This window comes from Anas acuta, chromosome 12, assembly GCF_963932015.1.
Source record: "Anas acuta chromosome 12, bAnaAcu1.1, whole genome shotgun sequence".
NCBI classification, from domain to species: Eukaryota; Metazoa; Chordata; class Aves; order Anseriformes; family Anatidae; genus Anas; species Anas acuta.
In genome coordinates, this window is record NC_088990.1 from 3,484,391 (window position 1) to 3,511,849 (window position 27,459).

Genomic DNA, 27,459 nt, shown 5'->3' on the forward strand with positions numbered 1-27,459 from the left:
TAGTTCTTCAGTGCAGAAGTCCAAGTTAACGCAGCTTCACAGCTATAAAGAGATTTTCCTGAGCCAGGACATTCAGTGGGGAAAGCACCAGTTCCCACTTACACACATTTCAATCTTTGGATGACATCCAACAAGGGAAAGATTCTCTTCCCAGCCCCCCATTTTAGTGGAAGCAATTTGAAAAGAAATTTGAAAAGAAGTCAAACTGGCCTTGCATTTTTATAATAAAGAAGGACCAAGGCAGGTTTGTTTGTTTTTTTAATACGTAAATATTTCCTAACCTGGTAGACACATGAACACTGATGACTGTTCAACCAAGAATTAATATGTTTATTGCTTTAAAAATGTAAGTACTGACATCTGCAATCACTTCGGGAACTAGCCAAGGTTTTGGAGAACTCAAATACGGAGAGCTAACAGCCTTCTTCTAAGACCCCCAAAATCCTCCTGCAGAAAGAGGAGGATAAGCCATGACTCCTGCCTGGATTCATATAGGGAGAATGAAAAAGAAATCAGGGAGTGCATCCAGTTCCAGAAAACGCATATAGAGTCAGAGCTCTAATCAGACCAGGGAGAGAAAACTTGGGCCTGTGCCACTGTTCTTTCTGAGTGGGAAACAGTGTCACTGATCTTTACCCTAGACTCAAAGGACAGGACCAAATCCCCTACTCCTCTATGGAAGAGGAGAAAGAGGAGCTAGGTCAGGTCTGAAACTATGGTTCCCTTTCAGAGGCACTGAAATCTAAAATACAGGACTGGAATAATAAAGCCCAGGGTAACACAAGGACAGATTAGTCCAGGAAGGATTTATGGATGTGACTGCAGGTATTGAAAAAGCTGCCTGGCCTTCCCAGGTGTACCAGACAGACTGGAACAGGCAGCCTAAGACAGCAATGAGCACAGAAAAACGAGAAACTAGGAGGCGGGACCTCCCTGCGGGCTTCCTTCTTTCTGGGGGTCTTTAGGAGTAGTGTGACATGAGATATGGATGCAGCAAAACCAGAGGGATGGAGCTGAGTTGCAGCCACTGCTGGTTTGTTATTGCTCACCAGTCACAGTACTTACTGCCAGGATGACTCTGTCTCGCTCCAGAAGATCAGCCAGCTTGTGTAGGAGCCGTCCTCTGCTCAAGGCATCCATCTGTCTCCACTGAGACCCCCTCTGGAACGCTGCCTTCGCTGCTTCCACTGCGTTATCCACATCAGGCTGCAGCAGCCACGCACAAGAAAAAGTGAGGTTACAAGTAAGGAGCTGAACAACAGTACTGAGACCCCAGCAGGCCTCTTCCTACAGGATGGGGTGGTGGCAAAACCCAAATCATCTGACAAGACCATCTTCATTTCACTCCTGGATTTGGACCCAAGCCTGCAAGCCATTCTGGGTTTGCACTAACTTGATAAACAACACTGAGGTCAAAGGATCAAAAGGGTTTTTCAGGGGTAATTTTATGCAACTGGCTTGTTTATAAAATAATCCAGAATCGTGTTCCTGCTGACACAGGATGTAAATGACACCGGGGGAGAACAGAAAAATGAGATCCCAATTCTGTTCCCATTGGGGCTTCCCTAAGCATGACAGGCTGCTGGCCTCCACAAATCAGCCTACTCTAAACAAATGCAGGAAGGAAAGTCCCACCCCAAGAGACCATAGTTTTATCCAGGGGAGCAACCAGAGCTCAGATCCCATTATTCAGTCCCACTTGAGCCCATGCCAGCAACAGTTAACGCACCAAAAAAGCTCCCTTCGATCCTAGGTTGCACTTCAAGAACATTTCTACCAGATGGGAAGGGGTTTGTGTTGTTCCGTGCTTCAACAAAGCCTTTTCACCTACACAGACTTCGTGTCACTCGCTCAAATGCTTTACTCATGCTGGCCCAAATCTAACTGTTTACATAAGTTGCTACTCAGGAGGGCAGCAAATTCCCTCTCTTCCCACATCACTACCGCCCCCAGAGAAGCTTCGTGCATTTGCTCTGGCTACAGCGTGCCCCAGACTCCTCCCTTCTCCCCTCCACTAGCATACATTGATTAAAGAGAGTGGAGCCAAGGGCAACCTCCCGACTCAATGAAGTCAACGGGAACGCTGCCATGAACATCCACGGGGCCAAGACTGTACCCCAAGCATACATAAAAGCATACTTCACCCTGTCTTTGGTCAGATTCCTGCTCTACGTAATGTCTGGCACGCCCAAGCCTCCCTTCAGCTGGTGGAGAAGTCCTTACACCCCACCACAATGTGGCTAAAGGGAGGTGGGAAAGGAGGGAGGGCTTCAGGCCTTCGTTGTTCTTCCAAGGAGAGCAGCCGGTGAAGGGCTAAGTCTTATCTCAAGTCTTATCTAGAGAGTCTGGATCCAGTTACAGGGTAATGCTTCGCTCTGATCCAACAAGCATTGGCCATCCTGCCCTCATAAGGCTGTTGTGTTCAACCAGGAGAAGTGTTATGGAGAGAAACCTCTTCCAAGACAGGTTCAGAGAGAAAACAGCAAGTGAGCACCCTCTGAAACATCACCTTACACTGAATTTGTCTCTCTTTACATGATTGCACAGCTTTAAAGCAGCCTGACATATGTTGCCAGGAGAACTCCACCCTTTCAAAAGGGCACTGATGGGGAAACCATTACAAGAAATTTGTGTTGTTACAAGGTTAAGAGTGGCTCTGGCCAAGCAAGCAGCCCCTGCACACAGGCAGGCTCGTCCTGCCTGCTGCCCACCACCCACAGGCACAGCAGGGCTCCAGAAGGGTCACTTCTGTTCAGCTCTTCTGGATTCAGGTTGGCATGTCACAGAAGCTGAGAGGCACCACCAGCATTGCACAGTTATGTTCTCCTCATCCTGCCTGCTGGAATGAAGACTCAAGCTAAATACAGCCATATTTTAGGTCACAACACATGCAGGAAGTGTCAGGTTTAATCAGGTTTTCCCTCAGCAGCAATTAAGCAGCTTGGAGAGCAGGCTGGGAACACCAGTGTGCAAAGAATTGGGTCTGCTGTGGCACAGGCCACAGGGCTGAAAGTGTCCCCACCACCCCAGCACTGACAATAGCAGGAACAAGACAGCTGCGTGGGCAGAGCACTTCACTCCCCATCCTTTAAATGCAGACACACTCAAGCCCTACTGCAGCTCCTGTAAGTGGCAGTGGTCATCTGTTGGGGTTTTGAGGGCCGGAGGTCTTGGCAAGGTTTTTGCCTTTCCATTTTGATCAACTATGGAGATGCTGCCCCATGCCTCTTTCCCCTAGAGCATGGTTTTGGTTTTTGGTCATTTTGTACTGAAAAAAAAAAAATGAACAAAGGCTGTTGCTTTTGTTCTTTTCCTGCAGAGATTACTACTGGACACAGCTTTAATTTCAGGTGCATGGCAAAAGGTGCATTTTACAGATAGAAGTGTCCTAGCGTTACTGTCCAGAAGCTCTGAGGTGAATATTAGTCGAAGCTGTATTCATTCTTGTCCCTTTTCTTGGGCATGCATGACAGGTCGCAGGCTGCTGTCACTGTCACACAAGCAAGAAGTTCTCCCAAAACACCCTCAGGGGCAGCACCACCAAGCGAGATCCTGTGAGCCTGCAATGTCTCTATAGGCCCGAGACCAGCAAAAACAAGGAAATTCTCCAGGAAGGCTGCAGTGCCATTCTTAATCCATCCTGTTATGACTTGGCATTAGGGGAGTCTGAACGGTGTGCTCACCACAGGCATGTTGCAATCGGCAGGCACAAGGCGTGACAGTGACAGACCTACAGCTGTCAAGGTGCCAAGGGCACCGCGCTGTGTGAAGCCACGAGGAGGAGGTCTGTGCATCCTGGTGCTCAGTTCTGACCTACACGGGTTTATTATTACATAAAAAGCTCCACTAAGAGGATATTCAGATTGCAAAGTCAAGCAATCGGCGTTGAGAAATGCCTGCGAACCTTCACACCCACCCTGGGTGTTTGCACTATGATACAAGCCCCAGTTACACAACCGCATGCCATTTTCCCCTGAACAAACTCAGGATTTCTTTGTTCTAAGCTAACATCCTCCACCTTCCTCCTCTAGCTCAAGTCCTGCTCATCACTGCTCCACTTCTACCCTCTCCCTTCTTCTTTCCTGCCTCAGCACAAGGGAAACCATCATCCCAGTGGCTCAGAAAGAAGGAGAAATAGGGAAAACACCTGCAGGAAAAGCCTTGCTCTGCTTCAGGCTCAGTGTAGACAATGTGCTTCAGTACAGACACCTGCCAGGGGTAGAGCACACCCCGTGGAGACTGTCTTACCTGCACTGAATTACTAACTTTTGGAAAATCCCACTGTGCACATCCTTGGAAAGGCACTTTTCTGACACAGGGTACGACCGTGCCACAGTTCCTGGAGATTCCCAGAGCTGAGCTGCTCCCCTGCAAGCCCTCTGCAAACAGCCAACGCTCTGCAGCTGGCTGAAACTTGGATTCAGAAGTAATGCAGACTGCAACTTCACAGCCCTTGGTGTCCAAAAGCATTGTGTTGGGTGCTGTGAGACTGCTGTAGGGAACAATACTCCTGCAGCCTCTTACCTCAGCCTGCCCCAAGATCTGCAAGAGGCAGGATGGCTGCAAACAAAGCCCTCTTAGAACCCTCCAAAGATCCACATGGGAGAGCAAACAGCTCAGAAGTGATCGTGGCAGATGCCCTGCACCATCCAGCCCTCTCTGTCACAGCTGGGGACCCATGCCAGGCAGCTGAGCTGGGCACTCCTTTAGGGAGGGAGCTCCTTTCCCCCTGCTCCTGCTGGATGTTAGCAGGCTGCAGGAAGGAGAGCCATCTTTGAGCATCACCAACAGCACAAGAGGAATGGCAGCAACTCAAATACTTTTTCTTTGACATAGCAAGGGAGGGCAGAAGTTCTAGGGCTGCACCATTCCTTGGGGGCAGAAATTTAACAAAGCTATCCCTTTGTGACTGTACCTGGAAACCATCAGGACACTGAGCCCTTGTTTGGGAGGCAGAAAGCCTCCCAGCACCCAGCAGAAGCTTTTGCCGTTTTATTTTTAGTGCTTATTTTCCACCCAAGACTTCCCTTCATCCCCCAACCATCCCACCAAGAGCAATTCCATCTTAAGTTTTGTAACTGAAGAACAAACAAAACCTTTGCTCCTAGTCGTATAAACCGTTGGCCAAGTTTCAGCACCAGACTCGATTGTCATCATTGAAACGTTGGCTGCCAAATTCCCACCCCTCACATGCAGCCTAAGCAAAACAAACCCTGCACGGCCAGGGAGGGGCAGGTTTCTGTGCAGGGTTGGGGAAGTGGAGCCCTGCTCCCTGCCTGCACTGAGGGCAGGGCCAAAGCTGGCACAGCTGGGGCCAGAGGCAGAACCAGGGCTTGCCATGGGACTGCCCAGCACAGCAGCTCACAGGGACAAGCCACTGAGAGGCACCAACCATGACCCACTATTCCCTGTACTAACAGGGAACTTCATCCCCAATGCACTACAGTCACAGATTTAGGATGGGGATGATCAACCAGGGCAAATGAAGTCTTAGGGACTCTGCCCAGAGGGTGGTGGGACATGCCCATGTGTCGCCAGGACCCCAACAGCCAGTCTGGGCACTCCTCACCCCAGCTCTGCCTTCCGCCTCACCTGCATCCAGGTCTAACCTCTCCCAGTCCCTCACACAAGCCTACTTGGAGGAAGATTAGTCAATTTGTGTGAGGCAAAGAGGCTTTCAGCACCCAAACTGCATTCAGCCCATAATTATTCTGTGCACCATGGGCAGAGGGCCCCATTAACCAGTCTCAAGGCAAGATTTTTCAGCAGCTCCCCTACAAACATAAAAAGCTATCCTTGAATTCACTGACCTCTTATTTCTGTGTAACTGTTTTCTTTCACCAAGTCTCTAAGAACAGGTTTGAAACACTCATGTAATGCTCTGTAACTGCTTGAGGAGGCACTCAGTTCAGGGAACAGTAGCAGTGTCATTATTTCTAGCTAGTAAAAATACAGCTGCAGAGTTAACTTCAGCTCCACTGTTTATATGCCACTGCAGTTAACATTTAACTGAGTAGAACACAACTATTGTGTGTAGCTTTCTCCTGTTAAGTTCCACCTCCATGTAGAGTCACCCCATGGATGCACAGATCCACTGTGGCAACAGGGCTCCGAGGCTGCATTAGTGCCATCGAAACAGCCACCTCGTGCACCACCTGCAGGGAGGCTGCAGACTTGCATTCCCAATTAAGTTTACTCCCATCTCCAGGAAGGCCAGGCTCTGCTGACCCAAAAGCCACACAGCACAGGCAGCGCACGCTGCCTGCCACTTACTGCCCACAGCAGGGATGAGCCACAGGCATGGTAGAGCAGGGAAGCTGTGAATCACCCTCCCGTGACAGACTGTCAGGAGCAAGCTCTTGGGCCAGCTCTCTCCCACTGAGCAGGGCACGGCACGTGTGTGATGAGCTGTCCTGGACAGTGTCATATTTGGCTGTTCCTTACCTCAGACTGTTACCAAATCCAAGCAGTTATGCCCCAGGCAACTGTGCAATGCCCTGAGACCAGGGACTTCTGAAGAACTTCAGAAACACTGGTTTGGTTTCAAATGGCAGATGCCATGTTTGTACAAGAGGGCAGAACTCACAATACCAGTTGGAAAAGCAAGCACTGCTCACTTTCTGTGGGAGATTTCCCTGTGCTGATGCATGCCTGACGTCAAGTTCTCCCAAACAGCTTATCTGTGGTTTCTTTTTAAAAAAAGGTGAACTCCAGTTCAGTGTCTCCAACAGGCTGCCATGCAGCTTGCATATAAACCACTCCAAGATGATGCTGAAGCTCTGTCAGGGATGTGCATACACTGTCATTGCTATTTCCTCAACATAGCTGCTTCTTCCCAGATCTATAAAGCCAGAATGATGCTGAGTCTCATTCCTCTGACCATGTCAGCAGACAGTTCCTATCAGGGAAAGTGACTCAGCTGAGCTGCAGAGGACTGATCCCACCCAGCCCATGTAATCCTCAGGCAGCACATCCAGCATCCCAGGCCTCCAGCTTGCAGCCTGGCTGGCCACATGTCAGTGTTAAGAGCCAGCTTTTCCTCTAGGTTCTTTTCTAAGACAGCAAGTCCCCTGGAAACTGTCTTTTGCACTGCTTTTCCAATAACACCTACCTTGTCTCCTTCCTCAATGTCACAGATTTTCTCCAGCGTTGAAGGATTATAGGTGGGGAACTTCTTTCCGCTTGTAGACTCGTGCCATTCATTGTTAATAAATATCTGAAGAGAGAGCAAGGGGAGCGGGACAGGTGGGAAAATGAAAACACTGATGCAGACAATAGGAAAAAGAAATCCCACAAGTGTTCCTCAAAGGTCCTGAGGCTCTTCGGTTTCCATTGATGGCATGTTCAGTCTCTCCCAGTGAGACTGTTTGTGACACAGACAGCATTTATCTAAACTAGAACCTGAGCCAGGGAACAGACGAGAAAGCCTCCATGCACCCAGTTAGCTTTGAGCAAAAGGAGGACAGAGGATGGGGCCCACACAGTGCAATGCCATAATTTGGCAATGAGAAACAGACAGTTTGAAATCCATTTCCATGGGAACAGCGAGTAGACACCAAGAGAAACCCATATGGTTCAGGCAAAAGGAACCCCTCGTCGCATGCTACAAACAAAACGCCGGCGTTCGATGTTATTTGGTTATTAGTGCCCTGCCCTGGGCTACTTCCAGGACTCTGCCCTCACAGAGGGCACAGGGTAGGAACAGGCTCGGTTCTACCCTGCTACGCCTCGTCACAGGATGCACCAAGCCTCCCACGTCACTTGGAGTCGTCTGTGACAAGATTTAAGTGTTTCAAAATATTGCATTTCCAGAGCAAGAACAAACAGTCCCAGTGTTGCGTAACCCAAAATGCATTAAATACTGGAGTGTTGTTACACGCTGTAAACAGAGCACGGATACCTATATACAATTAATTGATTCCGCATGCATCTCATCCACGCTGATCTAACTTGGCAGTGTTATGTTTTATAAATAAAGATACTTTTCAAGTAAGATTAGATGAAGTAATCTTTATTAGTAGCCTGTTAGTGGCTATAAGCTAGTACTTTTACTTGGAAGCCTTCCACGTTTGCAATCTTGTTTATGAGTCCCTACACACGACCAGGAGATTAATGTTGTGTCCCTTACATTCAGAATTCCCACTGCTTTGGGTCATTTTTTTCCCCCCTTGGGCAGCTTTTTTTTTCTCCCCCGAAAGGAGTTTCTCCCAAACTATTTCTGCAGAAAGCATCCAAGACATAACTGGCACAGATGCTGCGCTTCTGGGCCCACCTGTTTCATACAGGCCTCGGAGAAGAAAATTCCACCAAAAAGAGGCTGCCAAGTGAAGACAATGTCAGAAATATCAATTAACCTTAAACTAGTGCTCCCAATCTACCTCTAGTATTCAAGTGCTGCATTTTATTTTTAAAAATTAAATGTTTTGCACTTTAGTTTTCACTGTTTCACTAGCAAAGCCACATTTTAAATAAGAGATGGCAAGAGCTGTAAAGTTACAGTCTGATACATACTCAAACTAAGGACAGGGGAAGATGCTGTTATTCCTCTGCATTAAACATTAATTCTATGTGGAGGAGTTAAGATCAGAAAGCAACATTCCTATAAGCTATAGGACACAAGTGCATTGGGATCAGACCCTTTAAAACACAACATATATGCTGGCACTGTTCTGGGAATCATGCCACAAGCCTGAGGTTTTGGTGCCAGGAGCTAAAATCAAACAGAAAAGCGTATCGGCTGTTCACGCTTCCCACCCCAACCCCAGGACATGAGATTATGGACAAATCACTTCCATCACACACCCAGGACAAGCACTAAGCTGTTCTGCGAGTGGGATCTTTGTTGGTAATCTTCCTTCCCTCTCCCCCAGCCCAGTAACTGGTGGAACCGAAAATAAAATCTTTGCTAAGCAAGGAAGCGTGCCGTCAGCTGTAAACATCTGGTGAGACTCAAAGGAGCTTGTCGAAAACCCCTCGCAGTTTTATGAAAACTGACTGCTGCTTGTTACTTTCTCATATGCACCGGGAGCATCAGATCAGATGTCAAATTCACACTTTTAATTAATGTTGGTTTCCACTATTAAGTGACTACCTTGATGCCTTCGGTCCACAGAGCCTCCTGCAAAAACTTTGGAGAATTAAGAAAACGCGTGTTTTAAAGCGCGCACGGCTGCAGGATTGGATCCCAAAGGAGTATTTAAAAGCCTTCACTACAATAAAAATAACACAAAACAGAACATTTGTATGTTTAAGAAGAACCCTAATGGCCGTGTCCATTTCTGACACGGGAAAGAGCTGTTTGTGCAGCATTACGCCACTCCACAATCAGCGGCCGCAGATCCAATTTGCCGCTAAGTGACAAGTTTATCTTAAAAAAAAAAGTAGGTAAATTCAGGATGTTAAAAATAACAATTAGTGGTAATCACTTGGACTAGATTAATCTGTTCCAGTATTTTGAATGGCTAATTCAAATCAACACCTTGCTGGATAAGCTATCGCTGTTTACTCCTTCCCGCTGCAAGAGAATAAACTTAGTTTTGCTTTATTTTTTTTCTCCAGTTATTTAGCACAGAAATGTAACTAATTAATACACTCCTTCAGCCCTTTTAGTCTCTGATGGTTCACACGGAGGCAGGCAGGGCTGCCGGCAGTGTCACAAGCCGGGATGTTTGCTCCACCACGCCAGACCATGGCCGGGCTGTGGCAGAGCGACGGCGGCGTGAGACAGCGGGGATCTGTGGTGTGGAGCTGAGCCTCGCTGCAAAACCAACACCACCTCTGAGGGACGGAGTGACCAAACTGAGGAGCCCTCGGTTAAGCATGAGGAGTGGCGGATAACAGCAGCAGGAGGCTCAGAGGCATGGATTGGCGTGGGTTCGCCATCCCGGTGCTTTTATCCCGCTTGGAGGCCATGGAGGAGCTCTGTTGGGACAGCAGGCAGGCAGCAAGATGTGTGTGGACAAAACTCACCCTACAGAGCTGCCGGGTGGCCCCAGTTCCACGTTAGAGCCCTCTCAGAAGCCTCCGTCAGGCACCAGCCCTCCTGTGCCTCACACAGGGCTGATCCCACCTCAGGGCAGCCTTGCAGGAGCCCCGTGCAAGCAGCCCCCTGACACATAACCCCATCCCAGCCCTGCCCGACCTCACCCCAGCCAAATCAGGTTTTCTGAGCAGCAATATAAGTAAATTTAAGTAAAGGCAGCAGTATAAGCAAAGGCGTTATGGGCTGGTTCTGTGAGCACTGCGCGGGGGAAAATGGCCGTCACAGCGAGATGCCACAGCCGGGCACGGGGCCTGTCACCGCTCGGTGCCAGCCACACAGCGAGGGGCAGAGATGCTCATGGGCAGCCAGAGCAGCTCTTTGCATACTGTTAAAAAAAAATCAGTTGGATTTTTTCAGGCTTTATGGATCGCGGCAACTGCAGCTCACCTGGGAACAGCCATCCACTTGCTCTAGCCACTCAACCACCCATCCATCCCCATTAACCCACTACCTAGCACAGCACAGGAGACCACAGAAATCAATAAAACTCCCTCTGAAAGGATAATAATTTTTAAAAGGAAAAAAAGCAGCTCACTGACAGCACCTCACCAACACCCCAACTCCACCAAATTCCACCAAACCCACACTACACCCCAACAACAACCCCCCGCCGCTTCCCAACCTCCCCCTCCCGAGCTCACCTTGGTGTACTTCACCTCCAGGCTCCGCAGGGGCCGCGGCAGCGGCGGTGGTGCCCTCCTGTCGGGCTGCCCGTTCTCCACAGCGCCGTTGAGCGCGGCCATGGCCGCCCCGTCGAGCCCCCGCCGCCCTTCTGCCGCTGACAGCCCGCGGAGCCGCCTTAAGAGCGGCGCGCGCCGGGCGCGGGGTGCCGCCGCCCGCTCTCATTGGCCGCCGCCCGCCCCTAAGCCCCGCCCCCCTCCCCCGGAGGCCCCGCCCCCCCGTGGCGGCCCTCAGGTAACGGGCGGCGCCGCCCCGCCGAGGCGCCCCGACCTGAGAGGGGTCGGGGGGCGGCAGCGAGGGGGGCTCGCAGCGCGGTGTGAGGGGTGGGAGAGCCGAAAACTGAGGGGATTCAACCCGGAGGGGCCCTGAGGGTGAAGCTGAGGGTGGTGGGGAGCGCCCTGCTCCGTCTCGGGGCTGGTGGGTGCCCACAGCCCTCGTGGCGGTGGGGTCGGTGAGGAAGATGCTCTGTCAGGAAGCCCCGGAGGACATGGAAGTTGTCTGAAGTGACAGGGCTCGGCTCCGCGCCCGAGCAAGCTCTCTGCGTATTGCCTAACTCCGTTCTGAATAAAATATGTGTAAGGCTCCGCCGGCTGGGGGCCAGGAGGCGAGGAGCACCCTGAACGCCCCCGCACACATGGAAGATAATGCGACATATTTTCCATATAACACGTGGCGAGGTGCCAGCAGTTATCTTACAAAATGTTTCGCAGGATCTGTAATCCCCCAGCAATAGTCAGCACTTTGCTGTTAAAATGCTCCAAAATACTCAGCGCTTCCATCGGCAGATCGCCCGTGATATCACCGTGGCGTGAGGGCCGGTGCTGATTCAGAAGGGAAAGTACCACCGGGGAATCAAACCCATCAAACCCCGCTTCCTGCAGCTCGTGGGGTGTTCTCGGAGGTCCCCGCTCCAGGTGGAAACCTCTCAGACGATGAGGAGACATTTCTGCTCAGAAAGAGCCGTCAGGCATTGGGATGGGTCGCCCAGGGAGGTGGTGGCGTCACCGTCCCTGGGGATGTCCAAGGAGAGGTTGGACGTGGTGCTTGGGGACAGGGTTTGGTGGTGACATTGGTGGTAGGGGGTTGGACCAGGTGATCATGAAGCTCTTTTCCAACCTTAATAATTCTGTGATTCTATAAGAGCTGTCAGTAAGGCAGGGGACCTTTTTTCCTTAATACCTTTACCACACAAATCACCATCACACAAATCAATGTTGAACCATTAATTAGAGGAGGACCCGTCCTGCCTCGCAGTAGTAAAGTCAATTTTTCTCTTCAGATGAGAAAGTGCTTCAGTTATAAATAAATTTGTGGAAATATCCTTGTATTCAATGGTGAAATCAAGAGATAATTCTTAGAAAATAAGGGGTTGCATTACAACAGAAACGTTTCTTTCTAAGCTGTCCATTTTTTAATTCTCCAGTTGCTGTTTTCCACAAAGCTACAGAAGCATCAAAGCTAGAAGAATCCCTTAACTAAATCCCCATATAATCCTGGTCCCAGTAAAGTGGAATTTGGATCCAAGTGATCTTTGGGTGTCACCACCAAGACTACAAGGTGAATGATGGGATCGAGCAAGTCAAAGTCAGAGATGGAAAACATTTCTGTCTATTCTCTCTGGAAAAGATGTGGCCACTGATCCATTTTAGGGCTAGTTGCATGATCTGGCAACAGAACTTTTTAGTTTCTCTGACAATTTGCCAGTTTTAGTTTTACACTAATGTATCACGACAATAATTTGATAATTTGAGTATCAGAGAGAGGGGAGAAAACTGTTACAGTGGTGGCACAACACCGATAGAATGAATTTGTCCATTTCCCTCTGTCTGTATTTTGCCCACAGAAACACTCGGCAGACATGGAAAGTACTTTTGTAATTAGAGAACAAAATCTCTGGACGAGGAGAAAGATGAATAAGAAGTTCCAGGACAAGCAGTGTCTAGAGAGTCATTCCAGTGGTTTGTTTCATATGGAATGACCTTGTCTCAGTCGCTCATGAGGAAGATTTTTTACAGGGCAGGCCTGGAAACAGTATTTTAAGGCATTATTGCTTCTTTGAGTTAATGTAGATGGGAGAGGTACCTAAGGTAAAAATCCTGCGTGGATCATTTGAGGATATATGACTGCTTTAAAAGGCTGTACAAAGCGAAGGAATCGTGAGTCACTGACATAAGGATGAGCTGAAATAATAAACTCTGACCAGCACACGTAGCAGTACACAACATTTCCCTTTCTAACATCACAAGAAGGGTAACAACACGCTCCACCGTTGGAGAGTTGTGCAGACACTGGGTGGTCCCTCGCTGGGACACCATCCTAGATCAACTCCACGGCCTCAGGAGATGTGTCCTCTGTTGCCAGGGCTCGTATCAGCCCCACAGTGGAGAAGACACTCGAGCTCAGTGGGAGATGCCCTAAAAGCAACAGCAGGGTGCGGATCAGAACGAGTGAGAGGCGTTTTGTATTCGTTCCCATGCTCCATGAGGGCCACACCGCTATTCTGATGGAAGCACTGAAAAAGTGGGTTTTACCTAACTTTGTAACAGTTCATAAATGTGTCAGAAACAGACACAAAGAGGAAAAGAGCCTGTTAATGAAAGGTCACATTACTATTGAGTCACCCTGTTACATTCTACTGTTGCAGCAGTGTTTGCAGAGATGTCTGCAATATGTATCCTTAACCTGATGCACTGACTGCGATAACTGTGAATTCCTGCTTGGCTGTGCTTTTCCGCGGAGCTGTATCTCACAGAAAGTTTCTAGACTGTGAGTACACCAGCTCTTGTCTGCCAGCCAGCACAAAGATTGCCTTTGCTGGTTCGGGTCAGGCATGTACGCTCCTAAATCTGCCACCGTCGGTTGGACCTGAGCATGCTGTTCTCTTCCAGTCTGTCGGTCTGTGCTAAGAGCAGTCCCAGGACGTGTTCATGCTATGATCGAGTGGTTTCCCTATCTGCTGTAGATGCCACGTCTCTGCAGAAATTAATTTCTTCGAGTTCCCAACCTTATCTAACCTTGATGAAGGGAATACTGTAGGTGGTAACTCCAAACACTCCCTGCTCCTGTATGCGTGTCCTGTATCCTGGCTCCATGTCAGGGTGCAGTGTACCCAGAGGATTGTTGAAGATGTCTCCAGAGTACCTGAGAGCATTTTGGTTCTAGAGAGCTGTGGATGGAGACAGATTTGACATTCACCCACAGGACCATGGTTTATACCTAGCCTGGTCAGCAGGCATGTAGCCCTTGAGACCCCAAGCGGGTTGGGTGATACTCAAACATTTTGCATTTAGACCTCTGCCTATGCCACAAGCCAAGCAAAAGTCCCGTAGCTGTGTAGAGTAGTGAGCACAGCACAGAGCCAAAACCTTTTCCTCTTGTTTTACACACACCCTGAAGCACATGCACACACAAACAGGAATAGGGCCGGGAAACTGTGTGCTCTAAAAGGCTACTGAGGCTGGGCACTCCAGCACTCGGCCAGGAGTGACCAGAATTTGCCTGTTGTTTGTATCCTGATGGGTTATAATTGAGTGATCAATGTCCTTTTCCTACAGGTTTCCCCCTCACTCTGCATGTTTCATTCTCTTCTTGCTTAATGTGCAGCAAGGAGGTGTTTTGCTGCCTGTTATTCAGACTGTGTGTTGGGCGCAAAATTATTCATTTCCATAATTTTTTTCCCTAACGCTCATCATAGCCGTGCCTGAATGTTTCACAAGCAGCATTTCCTTTCCCAGAAACTCTGAGAGGATGCTGACCCCAGAGAAAACAAGGTGGGAGGTGATGAATTAAAAAGGGTCTTCATTTGGGATTCCCGGTGTAAGTCACCTACAGCCTGAGTGCTTTAGCTGCCAGCATTCAGAGCTCAGCTCCCATCAGCTCAGCTGCAGTTGTAATTGCACAAGGAGCCCGATCTGAAGATCTCCCACCCCAACACCAAGATAAGGCAGAACCCACAGCACGCAGGGCATTGCTCACCGGTGACTTTTCTCTGAGGACTTTCTCATTTTGTCAGCGCCGGACTTTACAGACATACAATTTCTGTAACTTTGTTTTCTGGGTATAGTTTCCTACTGCTGAAGTTCATTTTTCTAGGGAAACTTGAAGTTCAAAAATTTCATCCTTCTTGATCAAATTCACCCATGATATAGGTTAGCAGCAGGAGGGAGAAACCATGCCTTAGATACCCATCTGAAGAAGTTATCTATTAACAAATGTACCTAATTGCTTATTTAGGTGGCCAAACAATTACTTAGCTATCTAATGCCAATTTCTACAGCTTAAAAGTTTGGCTTCTGCATTTTTATTTTTATTTTTATTTTATTTTTTGCTATGAGTTCATTGAAGCCAAACCTGCAATATAAAACAAGAAGTGGTAATAATTGAACTGCGGCGCTCAGCTGTGAAATGCACTGCCAGTGGCACAGTACTAATTTAAAAGGCTGCCATTTTATACCAGACCAAATTTTGTTCGGTTTATCAAAATATTCACGTGCTTTTTCAAAAGGACTGGAGTCTAGAGTTGTGCCTCATTTTAAAAGTGATCAGGCTGTTGTGCAAACCCTTTGGAAATTGTGTGTCTTACATTTGCTTTCTGTTTTTTTTAGTCAACCCAACCTTACTTTGGCTGTGTCAAATACCAGTGGCGAAGAGCTGTATGCATGGGATATATTTTGGAGTCAGAGCAGCCTTACCCAGGAACTCACCATTCTCCAGTATTTCTATCACCTTTCTGTTTTAACAGATCCGGGGCTGAAGAAGAGTTTCTTTTTCCACTTCTCTCCACATCCACAAAATCTGCCAGGAAAGGTGAAGAGAAACAATGCGAGATACTGTAAGATGCTATTTGTGTAAGCAAGGCAGCCTATTTGTAACCCTAAATATGTCCTCGTGATGCAAAACAAGGCTTTGGCGGCTCAAGACGAAAGGCAGCCTTTTATACTTTGCGCTGTAATTACTTCATGAAGCAAAATCCTCAATCAAATTAATTTTCTTCATGCGTATCAGAGGTATTAAACTGTGACCGTGCACATGGATTGGCCTTCTCTTTCGTTTTCCTGTCTCCAAAAATAAATTGGAAAGGTTAGTGGCAAGGAAATAACAAACAGCTGAACATTTTGAAGCCTTCTCTTAAAACAACTTCTATTTCCTCCTGCCTTCACTTCTCCCTGCCAGGCCTAACACTGGAAAATGAGGAGAGTGAGAGCAGGAACAGGAGCAAGTGCACGATAACCCACTAAGATAGCGTCTGCGCTGCGAAGAAGTTCAAGGACCCGGTTCCTTACAAAGCATTCAGTGTGTCTGGCACCGCCGAGCTGATGGGAACCACTCCCTGCATTGATCTAGCGATGCAGACCTGAGCATTATTTGCCTACAAACAGCTATTGTTAGCAGGATTGGCAAAGGAAAAAAACAAATATGTTTGTTTTCTCCCCGGATCGTGTTGCTTCCTACTTTCTCTTGATAAGAGGCATTTGGGGGGAGTGCCCAGGCTTTGTAAGCCGTGCTTGCCTGGTCAGGAATCGAGGGGCCTGAACCGTGTTTTCTTCTCCTCGGCCTTCCTCCCTGCCTCTTTGCTCTCACTCATCATCACATCTGTTCTGGGCCCGATGCCCAACAGCCCTGCGTTAACGCCTCAGTACACACAGGCTCGCGCAGCTGAACAGCCTGCGATGCAACATGCCCCGTGCTGCAGCGCCGTCCCCACCGACCCAGCTCCCGCACACCATTTCTGTTTACAGGAAGAACCATTCGGCTTCGTAACGCTACTCGAGAGCTGTGCCCAGCTGGCTCGGCCACTTCAGGGCTTCCCAGAGAAATAGTTTTGCAGGGCACAGTCACGGATCTAGAAAACACAGCCCAGAGCAGGTAAACACGTACCCTTAAAGAAGATACCATCTCAGGCCTTGATCCTGCACGGGCTTAATGTTAAGCACATGAGCAGTCCCAGATGACTCCAGCAGAGCTCCTTGCATGCTTACAGCGCAGAGCGTTTGCCAGATCAGAGCCTTTATGTCTAATTGCAAAATAAAAGGCACGTCTCCCAGTCCTATCAGCTGTAATGAATTGTTATTAACAGCACATTTTAAAATAGCCGTGGGGCAGATCCCAGGCAGACCCGCTGGGGATAAAGCGATGTGTGCAGGCTTGTTGCAACAGGACCTGGAATTACTTTTTCTTGGACAACGTGTGGTGCCAGTCCTATGAAATGCCAACGCTACGGTGGGTTGATGGGCTTTGACCTGTGCGAGGCTTGCTTGTGGTTACTCTTCACTCAGCGCCTCTCTTTTCCACTTTTTGGACTGAATCCTGCTGTTTGTGTTGGGAAACTGCTCCCTTCCTCACCTCGGGGTCCCTTTCTTTAACAATTTCAGGATTGCACAGCATCCTTGGCGAGTGAGGGCAAACCAACTGGCAGCAGGGCATTTGTCTGCTGGGCTCTTTCACACCAGGTCCTCATCCACCACCTGGGCCTGGGGGTCCCATCCTTGTCCCCCCACCGAGGGGGTGAAAAAGGAGCACAAAAATCCACAACATGTCCCATCCCGGTACCCTACATCCCCCATTTCCACTAACAGCAACGCGTGGGCCAGAAGAACCATGGATCACATAAAAAAAAATAAATAAAAAAGGAGAGAAAAAGAAGGTGGGGACAAAAAAAAAAAGGAGAGAACCCCCCCAGGGTTTGCTTTGCACTCCTGGTGAAGAAGGGCTCTCCTTAGGGGCAGCGCAGGCAGCTCCTGGCGTTGCGGGGCGCTGCTGCGCGGTGCTCAGCGGGCGCGGATGCTGCGCGGCCGCCCGGGGGCTGCCGTTTGCACCTGGGGGCGCCGCTCGCAGCCGGGTTTTAACACATGCAAACAAGAGCTTTTGTTGGCCGGGGACAAAAGCTGGCCCGGCTCGGGGCTCTCCCCCAAACACACTGGCCGCATTGTTTTCCCCTCCGCTGCTTCTTGTCACCCTCCTCGTCGGAGTTTAATGAGGACAACGGGATTTCGCAGGCTCATTTCGCACTTCAGCAATTTTCCAACACTTCCCTAACGAGGGAGAAGGGGCAGGGGGAGAGCCCCGCGCTGCTGGGGGCTCGCCCGGCTCCGCCGCTTGCAGCCCAGCCCCGGCGCGGCTCCGTTAAAAACCCACAAACGGCGGCGGGGGGGGTCCCGAGGGGGTCCCGGAGGGGATCCGGGTCCTGCCCCGGTCCTGGTCCCGGTTGGAAGGGCTCAGCTGCCCGCGGGGAGGGCCCGGAGCCCCCCTCCAGGGGTCGGTAAAACCTCGCGGGGTTGGCACGGTTAAAGAAAGCGAAGGCGAAAAGTGGCCCCGGTGGGGCTTTACCAGCTTCGGGGCAAGAAAAAAAAAAAAAAAAATAAAAAATAATAAACAAAACAAAACAAAAACGACAAAAAAACCAACAACACCAAAAAAAAAAAAAAAGAAAAGAAAAACAGGGAAAAAAAAAAAAAGAACAAAAGAACCGCCCACCAAAAAAAAAAAAGAAAAAAAAAAAGAAAAAAAGAGAGAGATAAATAAATAAATAAATAAATTAAGTAAAACAAAACCCCAAGGCGGTCCCCTCCCGGGGCGCATCCTTCTCCCCTCTCCCGGCGCTTTCCGCGCAGGTTGCGCCCAGCGGCTGCCCCCGGGCCGCGCAAATCCCCGCCTCGGGCTCCTGTTCCCACGACCGAAATCTCCCCTCGGCCGGTTTTTCTTTCTTTTTTTTTTTCCCTTCATTTTTTTTTTTTTTTTCCTCTTCTTACTTCCCTCTGCCGTGCGTGTGAGAAATGTGGAGAACTCGAGAAGTCGTTTAATGCAAAGGGATTTTAAAACACAAAAGTATGCGGAGAAAGGGGGGAAAAAAAAAAAAAAGGCACCTCGACCACTTAATTAGATATTTACCGAAGGAGCCATTACAGCCTGCTGGGTAAAACAGAGAATTTATAAGTTCTCTGACCACAAAGAAATCCAGTAATTACTTTTTTCTCCCTTACAATGGGATGGGTTGAGGCCGGAGTGCGATAAACTTAACTCTGTTCCTGGGCTTTTGCAGATTGGCCTTTGGCATTCGTTGGTAAATACCGAGTGAATAGAGACTGTGTGACCACAGTCCCTTGAATTAGGGACAAACATTTCCTCTGTGCATTTTAAATAATGCCACTGCCAAATATTTTGTTACCAGAGATCATTATCCTTTGAATGAAAACTCGAGGAGTAAAGGCATTGGTTTTGTCTTTGCTGGTGTGGAACAGACTATATGATATCTAGAACAGCAACAAGCTCTCACAAATTGCTATATGATTTCTACTGCCAGGTTCTCTGATATTGGATACGACATAAAAATAAAAAAGCCGGGCAGATAGACACAGAAAGTCACAGAAACCACCTGTATATTTTGTTTCAAAGGAAAATCTCAGCTATTGTCTTACTGGCTCTGGTTCTGTTAGGCCTTGGATCTGCTTAATCTTTAAAGCTATTCAAACAAATTGAATGATACAAGGCAAGTCTCCTATAATTAATCTGGATTCTTGAATTTTGATACAAACTTTTATGTAACTGAGAAGTTTCTCCCTTTTCCTTGCAAAGACACTAAACGGACACTAAGTCCTTCTGTCAAGACTGCTACCACGAACAAAGTTGAAAGGAACAAACCTGGAAATTTTCCCTTCGTGGGGAAGAAAGGGAGGAATGTTAGAAAGAGACATAAACATAAAGTCATGGGAGAACCGGTCGCGGTGCCTGGACAAGGACCAAGAAACCTTTAAAGTGACCCGTATGCTACGAGCTGCCTGAATGTGAGCAGAGAAATCACGGTCTGTGGCCGGTAAAATTTTGCGGGGCATTTTGTTGCCCCTTTATCAGAGCCTCATGGGGGTTTGGAGCTGGTACCCACAGGCCGCACGTGGATCTCTGGCAATGTTTGCTCTTTCCCTGCTAAGCTCCATCCAGTCCCCCAAAAAACGGCAAGGATGCTGCTGCACAGGGAAGAAGCAGTGACTTCACCCCTGAGGTGCTGGTGCAGACTGTGAAGCTCTAGCTGTGGTCTGTCCCTTTGCAAATCATGCAGTTTGCTCTCAGGACTTGTCAGAAATATTCCAGAACTGCTATTTCACAGCGCTGCACATCCTGTGATGAGGCACTGCCGAAATCCCCCGGCGCGAGTCCCTTGAAGGAGCCAGTGTTTTGTCTGGGTGATCAGGAAACAAGGAGTGATCTTGGGCTGCTTTTTGACACGGGCTCTCCAGCCTGTGACTTTAGTGGAAAAATCAATACGCAGAGAAAGGCCTGGAGGCTTGGACCTGCTAAATAACTCACCCTGTGCAAGTCCAGTTTCCACTGAGGTCACCGGTAACCTCATCACACAACCAGCACAGATTCAGCTGGTGAGGGCAACCCTCCAGGTCACCCCGCGGCAGATGTACTCAGCCCTGCTTTCAGAGCCACCAGGTTTCCTCCTCCAGCCAGATTTGTCTTTTAATGGTATAAAACACGGGGAAAGAATGAATATCTGTTGGCTTTTGCAGCTGGTTTGCCTGGCAATGATGGTTTACACGGTGCTGGTCTGCATTCAGGTGGTTCCCATGGAGAGGGACCCTCTGTGCTGGGGCAGTTGCTGGTGGGTCAGGATGCTGCCAGCGAGCAGTTTCACCCTGAACCCTTCACGCTGCAGTTCCAAAATGTGACTCCAGAACCCCAGGGCTCGGGGTCATCCCACTACCACTCACATCACCAGTTCCTCCAGGAAGGCACTGTTACACCCAAGGGTTTTTTTCCATTCTCTGCAGAGGTGCCACCTTCTTAGGCTCAGCCAAAGACCATTTGGCCTGAAGCTGTTCATTTTAGCATTGGAAAATAAAGAAAACCCAGACCAGGCCAGTTTCCCCAGTCCCCGTGGAAGACACAACCAAAAATTGCCCATGCGATGACCCATCCGAGATGGATTTTGAGTGCCAGCAGCTCCCAGATGCTGCCACCAACACCAATGCCAATGCCACCAGGTCCTGCCACGGCTTCCCAGTGTTCCAGCCCCGAGAGGCCGCTGCAGATAACACTCTCCAGGTGTTCGGCCTGAGAACAAAGGGCCTTTTCAACGGCTGCTGAGGAGGAAGAAGCCTCCTTGCTGGTTGCAAAATGGCTTTCCTGGATGGCAATATTTGGTTACAGTAAGATCTGTTATTTCAGAAGAAGCCCCGCAGAAGGGAGAGTAATTTGACTCAGGCATGTAAAAAAACAGCGTGGGGACTCTCATCTCCCTCCTTCTTCCTCACAGAGTAGTGAAACAGCATCGAGCTGGGATGTTTTGCAGTGGAACTGGGAACCAGGGACCAGGATGCACTTCATCTCATCATGCCCACCTAAAGCAGGGTGAACTTGTCCATCACCCTAAGGGTGCAGGGCTCCCCGCAGAGCCTGAGCAACGAACCGAGCCGAGCTGCATGCTGGCACGAGCACAGCCCAAGGGAGGCTTTCCCTCAGGCTATGGACCTAGTGCTTGTGTTGGAGCATCTTAACCAAATGGTTTCACAGCAAAACCCAGATTGTAGCACTGATCCACAGAGAAAACTGAAGGAGGACTTGGAAAATACAGCAAACTCACCTCGCCAGGGTTATTGCCTCCATGAGATACCCCCAGCACGTTCCTTTTGTCTGCTCAGTTCCCTGCTACATCTTAACCATACCCCGTACTCCTCTCTGCCACAGCAGCAGGATGGTGGTGCTGGTATATGGGAGGTGATATTTCAAATGGTTTTCCTTACTCCCTTCAAGTACAAGAGAGAAGGGCAACCCAGGGAACCTCTTCACTTCAAGCAGGCATTTTTCATTCAAAAGAAAAATGCAGGGATGCTGTATGCCCCCCAGATGCACATGCTTCATGGAAGAGCAAGGACATGTAACTTTTTTTTAACACCTAAACTGACCACAGCAATTCCTACGTATATATGTAAGTATGTATTTATAAAGGTGAACTTCTCATTTTAAGTAAAAGGAAGAACACTAGCTCAGAAATTGCACTTTTCAATAAAGCAGCATTATTTCCCAATAAAGACAAGGCTATCCTAACTCTTCAAATGCTCCAGCTAACATCTATACAAATAATGGGATTTGGCTGAGTACAGTTAAATATATTTGATTACTCCCCTTTTATCTAGTTCTAGGCTTACTGTACTTTTCCTTGGATGGCAAATAAGAAACCCTTTTCTTCTAAGTGACAGCAGGGGAAAGAATCAGGTTGCTAATTTACCTGAGACCCAGGAGTATGTAATGATAGATGCGCGCTGGAAACTACAGAGTGGGCTTTCTAATTTTGGGGGGGAGGAGACAGGTAAAGCGTGAGATTCGTTAATCTTTCAAATTGATTGGCCTTTTGCTGATGGACTTTCACGGTAGTAATTAAATGCACAGCAGGAGACAAGTGCTGTGAGGAGCTCAACTGGCGAGAAGCTGGGACCTAACGAAATGTGTCGCACAGGAAGCAATTAAAATGGAAAATCTCCGTTTTCTACACAAATAGGGTCACATTGTGCTTGTGGGTACTTACAGTACTCAAAGCAAACATTGGGCTTACCTGTACTGTTGCTGGAAGTAAGATCCTTGGGGATAAGTGCTCAGGTGGCCTGGATGACTGGTTGAACAAGCAGATAGCCTCGTGTGGATGCTCAGTGTTGTCCCCATCCTGGAGCTTTCTTAGACGACCTCTGCTGGGGTTGAGGAACCAGAGATTACAACAGGGAACCAGGAGATCACTGGGTCTCTAGGACACTAGCATTCCCAGGGGCATGGCTTGATCACCCCTTTGCACTTTGGTAAACTGAGCCCTCCACCAAAATCTTCTTGGGCATATGTAACAGAAAGAAACAGGAGGGGAAGGAGATTGCAGGCAAGCACTGAAGGGCCACAAGCAATTGCCTGGTTTAAGCTGGCTTCAAAATCTGCATGAGGGAAAGCAGAGGCTAGCACATGTCCACATTTCCATGGTGAACAGCTAGAATGGGCTTGAGGCACAAGCACCTCCAGCTGAAAAGCCATTGTCTAGGCAGGACAAGGGTATAGCAGACCTGAGCCTGAGCCCAAGTCAGGCTTGTGGTGCAGATGTGCCGTTAGCCTGGGTTAGGAAGAGCTCACCCATTCCTCTCCCTTTCTTTGCTCTCTTCTGGGACCACCTGTGGGCAGACCAAACTCAGGAGAGGTGTGCTCACTGCAGGCAGAAGAGGAATACTGGGGCAGAACAAAGTCATTCACCCAAGATGAGTGCCAGGGGCAGCTCGGATGCCAAGGACAGACTCACAGTGCAGCTCCCTCCGCTTGCAAGCTGCTGTGCATCAGCTGAGCAGTGACAAACCCTCCGAGCACACATTCAGAAGCTGAGCAACAGGTCACGTACAGGCTCCTGCAATACAGAACAAGTAGCAAGCAACTGAAAGCAATGTGGTTCATGAGGGACACTTGTAGTAACATCTGGGAGAAAGGGTTTGATCCAGTGTAAAATTATATAATTTTAGAAAAGATCTTACTACTGGCTGATAAAGGATGCTGACTTCTTGTTCCTTAGAAAGGTCAGCACACCAGTGCTTCCCCTGGCACTTTTTAGGTTGGTTCAGAAATAACATTGGCTACACAGAAATACACAAACATGCCATAAGCTCCTGTAGGCATAGTCCTACACATCTGCACTTCCAGCAGACCCCAGTTCCCTAAAACATCTACAGGATCCCCAAAGCAGGCAAGCAGCATTTCTCTTTCTTTGTTGTTTCACAGAAAGAAATCCTATCGTGACTTTCAAGTAGAAAAAAAAAATTAGAGAAATAATAACATGACCCAACTGCGAAAATATTTTTTTTCATGAACTATACCAATGAATTGGAAATGCAAGTAGTAAAATGAATTGCCAAAAGTATCAAATATATGTGTTTTCAATAACTTTTTTTTTTTTTTGTTACCTAGTAAAATATTTTCCTGGAGAAGGGTTGTTAAACCCCTCTGTGCAATATAAAGGTGCAGTGATGTATTGTCTCAGAAGTGGTTTAATGGAGTTTTGGGGTCCTATTTTTGTACATATTTTCAACACACGCCGTGCGTGATCAATTTGGATTTATAAAACGCTCTATATTTCTTTCCTAAGCAATGATCCTAAGTTTTAAAGAATGCTGCTTAGTTAGGAGTACATGTGTGTGTTTGCATTTTGGCAAGGCAGCAAATAACTTACGATATTTATGTCACCCGAGGAAAGCACTTCGTGTCTCTGCCAAGAGCGGCCCTTTGCAAGGTATTTGATCCGCGCTCGGAGCCGCGGTGCCAGGAGGAGGTTAGGTACGCAAAGGGAAGCTTCATCCCATCTTCAGAGTGAGGAAGGGCAGCTTTGAAGGCAGCTTTCAGATCTCTTTTCAGCTCAGCCCCTTTGCCTCAGCGCAATGGCTTCGGGCCTACCTGCGAGCACAACGCAAGTGAGGCCGGCCTGCTGTTGGTTATGGCAGCATCTCCCCCCATCAGCCAACCTGCTCCACCCATCTCACCGTGCAAACCCAGCCACCAGCACAGCACCAGGAGCTGGGAAGAATGAGACCAACTCATCCTTGTCACCCCTGGTCCAGTTCAGGGCAGTACAAAGGCCTGGTAGTACTAAGCACAGCCTTCCCATAAGGAACAAGGAACCTTGCTCCCTGCCCTCCTCTTCTTCAGTGCTTCCCTCCCCATCTCAATTAGGCAATCTCCCTAATTGCCATCAGGATCTCACCTGACAGCAGCTGCAAGGTGCTAATTGCAATGTGCCAGCTACTGTTTGCTAAAAACAGTTCCACCCCCCCCCAGTGTCGTGCGGCCTAGAACTGACTGCACACACGGGAAAGATGTCTGAGTGTGATTTAGCCTTATTCTGCTCTCTGTTCCCCTGCTCGCTTTATCCACGGGTGTAACTAAGAGCAGCATCTGTCCTTGGCTGCTCGGTACCAGCTGCTGCTCGCTCATTTGGAAAGGCAAAAGCCCTGGGCCTCGCTCACACCTCTGCTAGCCCTGCAGACCCCTTGCACTGAAATCTCTGCGCCAAATCCAACGATATAACATTTCATTCAGAGAATTTCTCCGTTTTCTTTTCTCCTCTTTTGCTTTATCTCTTCCTTCTATCTCCAGCCTGTCAGGACTTTCACATACCTGCGGCTGACAGCTAAAAGATCAGGAACTTTGATGTTGTAAGGGATATTTTATCTCGGGTAATTCTCACCAATTCATACGTTATTGTGTAGGATATCCAAGGACTCCGAGTGTGAGCAACGCCTTTGTCTGGTAAGATGAGAGCAATTTGCAAGCTTTTCTGGGAACAAGGTCCAATAAAGGGACTTTAGAGATATAATCTGTCAGCCCCATTGAGAAGCACCCTGACAGCAACCTGATGATTATTGACAGTTTAAGCATCAGCCAGGACAGGACAAGGCTGGGGGTATGCAGTTATTTGTAGCAAGACATTGTTCACAGAGGAAGCAAAAGAAATCCTTTATATCCAAATTCACTGCATTTTTGCTGAGTTTCCCCTCACACGATTGACCCGACCCTGAGCAGCTGCTTTTTGCCAGGAGTCTGACAAAACCCACCCCTCTGCAGCCCAACCGCTGCTCAGAGAGGCGACCTGGTGATGCCCTGTGTTGTATTTTAAATCCTCTCCTTCGACCCATAACTCGCTCCACTCCTTTGCACCACCTTGCTCCTAGTGAGGCCATACCAGCATTGTCCTGCCATCGGCCCTTGGAGCATGGCGTGGAGCATGGCAGGACGCTCGGCTGGCCTGTTGTCTTCATTACCTCCTGGCTCACATCGCTGGAACGTCACTGGCTTCACTATATTTGATTATGGAGGAGTTTCCCCATTATTAAATGTACTTCTGGATTAATTTGCATCCCTCATTAGATGAACATTTGAGTAATTTATTTGCAAAGACATCAGAATCTTTGTTTCTAATAAACACCCTCGCATCTCTATGAACTTGATGATCCAAGATCATCATCAGTGGCTGCACTTTGTCTCTCACAGCAGATATCTTGGGATAAAACCTTTCTGCAGAGGCAAGGATCAGTCTGTATCCATCCAGCCTGGTCTATACCCATGCCCTTGTTTTTTTCGTCATCAAGTTGATGTTCATATGTGCTCCTAGGAGGTGTTTAAAGTTCCTGAGAAATTGTTCTCTGCTTCCTGATGATCGGGTAAGCGTGTTGGCGTCAATCTTCATGCCAACATACAAGCAAGTCTTTCAGTGTTCCCCATACTCCTTTTCCCTCACCACATTCTCAAATCCTCAGCCATCCTGCACATTCTCCATAATCATCAAGCTTCAACAGCAAAGAGGCAGTGAGCAACCAGACCTCCAGAGGTGAGGAGGCCCTGACCTCCAAGAGATCACCGAATCATCTAGGATGCTTGGTCCCAGAATTGCACAGGTGCACTCGCCTCTGAGTCCTATAGGAGGGTGGCTCTGTCACTCATGCAAAGAGAAAATCTGCCCAAATACACGTAAGGTAAACAAAAATAAAAGGAGGAATTTTAAAGCCACCGCTGGCATCACGTCTATGTTGGGACATGTACACAGGGTTCATTGCCAGGCAGGCTCCAGCCCTGAACCAAAACATCATTCCCAGTGACACTCTTTCCCACAACAGTCTGCAGTGAATTGTGTGTGGGCTGCTGAAATGACACTAATTTGCACCTCCCTGCTCATTGTGTACGCCAGGCTTCATAACTCTGTTGAGGTAGAAGCCTGGCATTGATAACTGCACTGAGCGTTACTTGGCGATGTCATTTGCACATTTATTCACTGGAGTTTGATTTTCCAGATTCTGCTGCAACTTTGGCACATGGTGTTAAATGATTTATTGCAGAGAGACTGTGGCGAGGCCAGAAATAAACCCCAGGTATTGCTAGTCCCAAGACGCTATAACAACCAACTAGTGTTAAAAAACCCTCCTTGCTATCACCTCACACCTTTATTTATCAGCAAAAGCATTTTTTTGTTTGTTTGTTTGTTTCTTAGCAAGATGCTGTTTCACCGGAGACCACTAAAAATTAGATTTATCTTCCTTGGAATAACTACAGACTCTTGCATTTGTAATTCACTCCCCTCCCATTTCTAATCTCATTTCTATTGAATGTATTGTTTTTCTTTCCATTATTTATAAAATGAGATCATTAAAATGAGAATTGGAGCCTGACAGGTTTGGGGCAGAAAGAAATTTCACTGCAGATGAATCCCAAATATAATACCTTGGATTACCGCAGAGCGTTTCTCAGTGAAAGGGCAGAAAAGAGCTGTTTCTTACGCCATTGATTCATGCTTCTGTTTTGACGTTTTGGGGACAAAAGAGAAAAAGAAACGCTGAGTCTTGGAGTCTACAGCACTTTATGCAAGAGGCAATGTGGGACGATGGTGTGTGTGACATTTTGGGGGATGGGGGTGCTGAGCTGGAGGCTCCTTGCACCAGTGCAACCACCTCCCAGCCCGGCTCTGCTGCGAGCTGTGCCCCACCAGCTCATTTCAGTGCCTGGCCCCAGCAAGGTGGGGAAATGAAGATGTGAGCCCCACAGGCTCAGCGAAATGCAGGGAGCATTTCCTTTTGCCTAAAAATCAGCCCAGCCACCCCTCCCTCAGGTGTGATTTCGGTTCTGCTGTGGTCCCCGTTCTGCTCCCAACCAAAGCAGCGACAAAACCCTCGAAGAGTGGCTGCCTTTTCCCCCCAGCAGGCTGCACGTCAGGGGTGGGTGAAGTGACTCGG

At 48.4% G+C, this 27,459-nt stretch overlaps 1 protein-coding gene and 1 long non-coding RNA gene across 2 annotated transcripts in view; both read right to left on the reverse strand.

The window, feature by feature from the left end:
- Nucleotides 1-10,844, reverse strand: part of ALDH1A3 (aldehyde dehydrogenase 1 family member A3) — a 36,336-nt gene extending 25,492 nt beyond the window's left edge. Inside the window, exons 1-3 of the mRNA XM_068696177.1 lie at nt 10,684-10,844; nt 7,112-7,216; nt 1,066-1,206 (exon numbers count right to left, since the gene is read on the reverse strand). Coding sequence (XP_068552278.1) covers nt 1,066-1,206; nt 7,112-7,216; nt 10,684-10,785 — 348 coding nt within the window. The 5' untranslated portion in view covers nt 10,786-10,844. The remainder of the gene's footprint in view (nt 1-1,065; nt 1,207-7,111; nt 7,217-10,683) is intronic.
- Nucleotides 10,845-22,227: 11,383 nt separating this feature from the next.
- LOC137863129 (uncharacterized) lies at nt 22,228-24,375 on the reverse strand. Its single transcript, XR_011100704.1, has 3 exons — nt 24,134-24,375; nt 22,995-23,096; nt 22,228-22,404 (listed from the first exon to the last, which is right to left on the reverse strand). It is a non-coding gene; the product is annotated as an uncharacterized lncRNA (long non-coding RNA).
- Between the last annotated feature and the right edge of the window lie 3,084 nt (nt 24,376-27,459).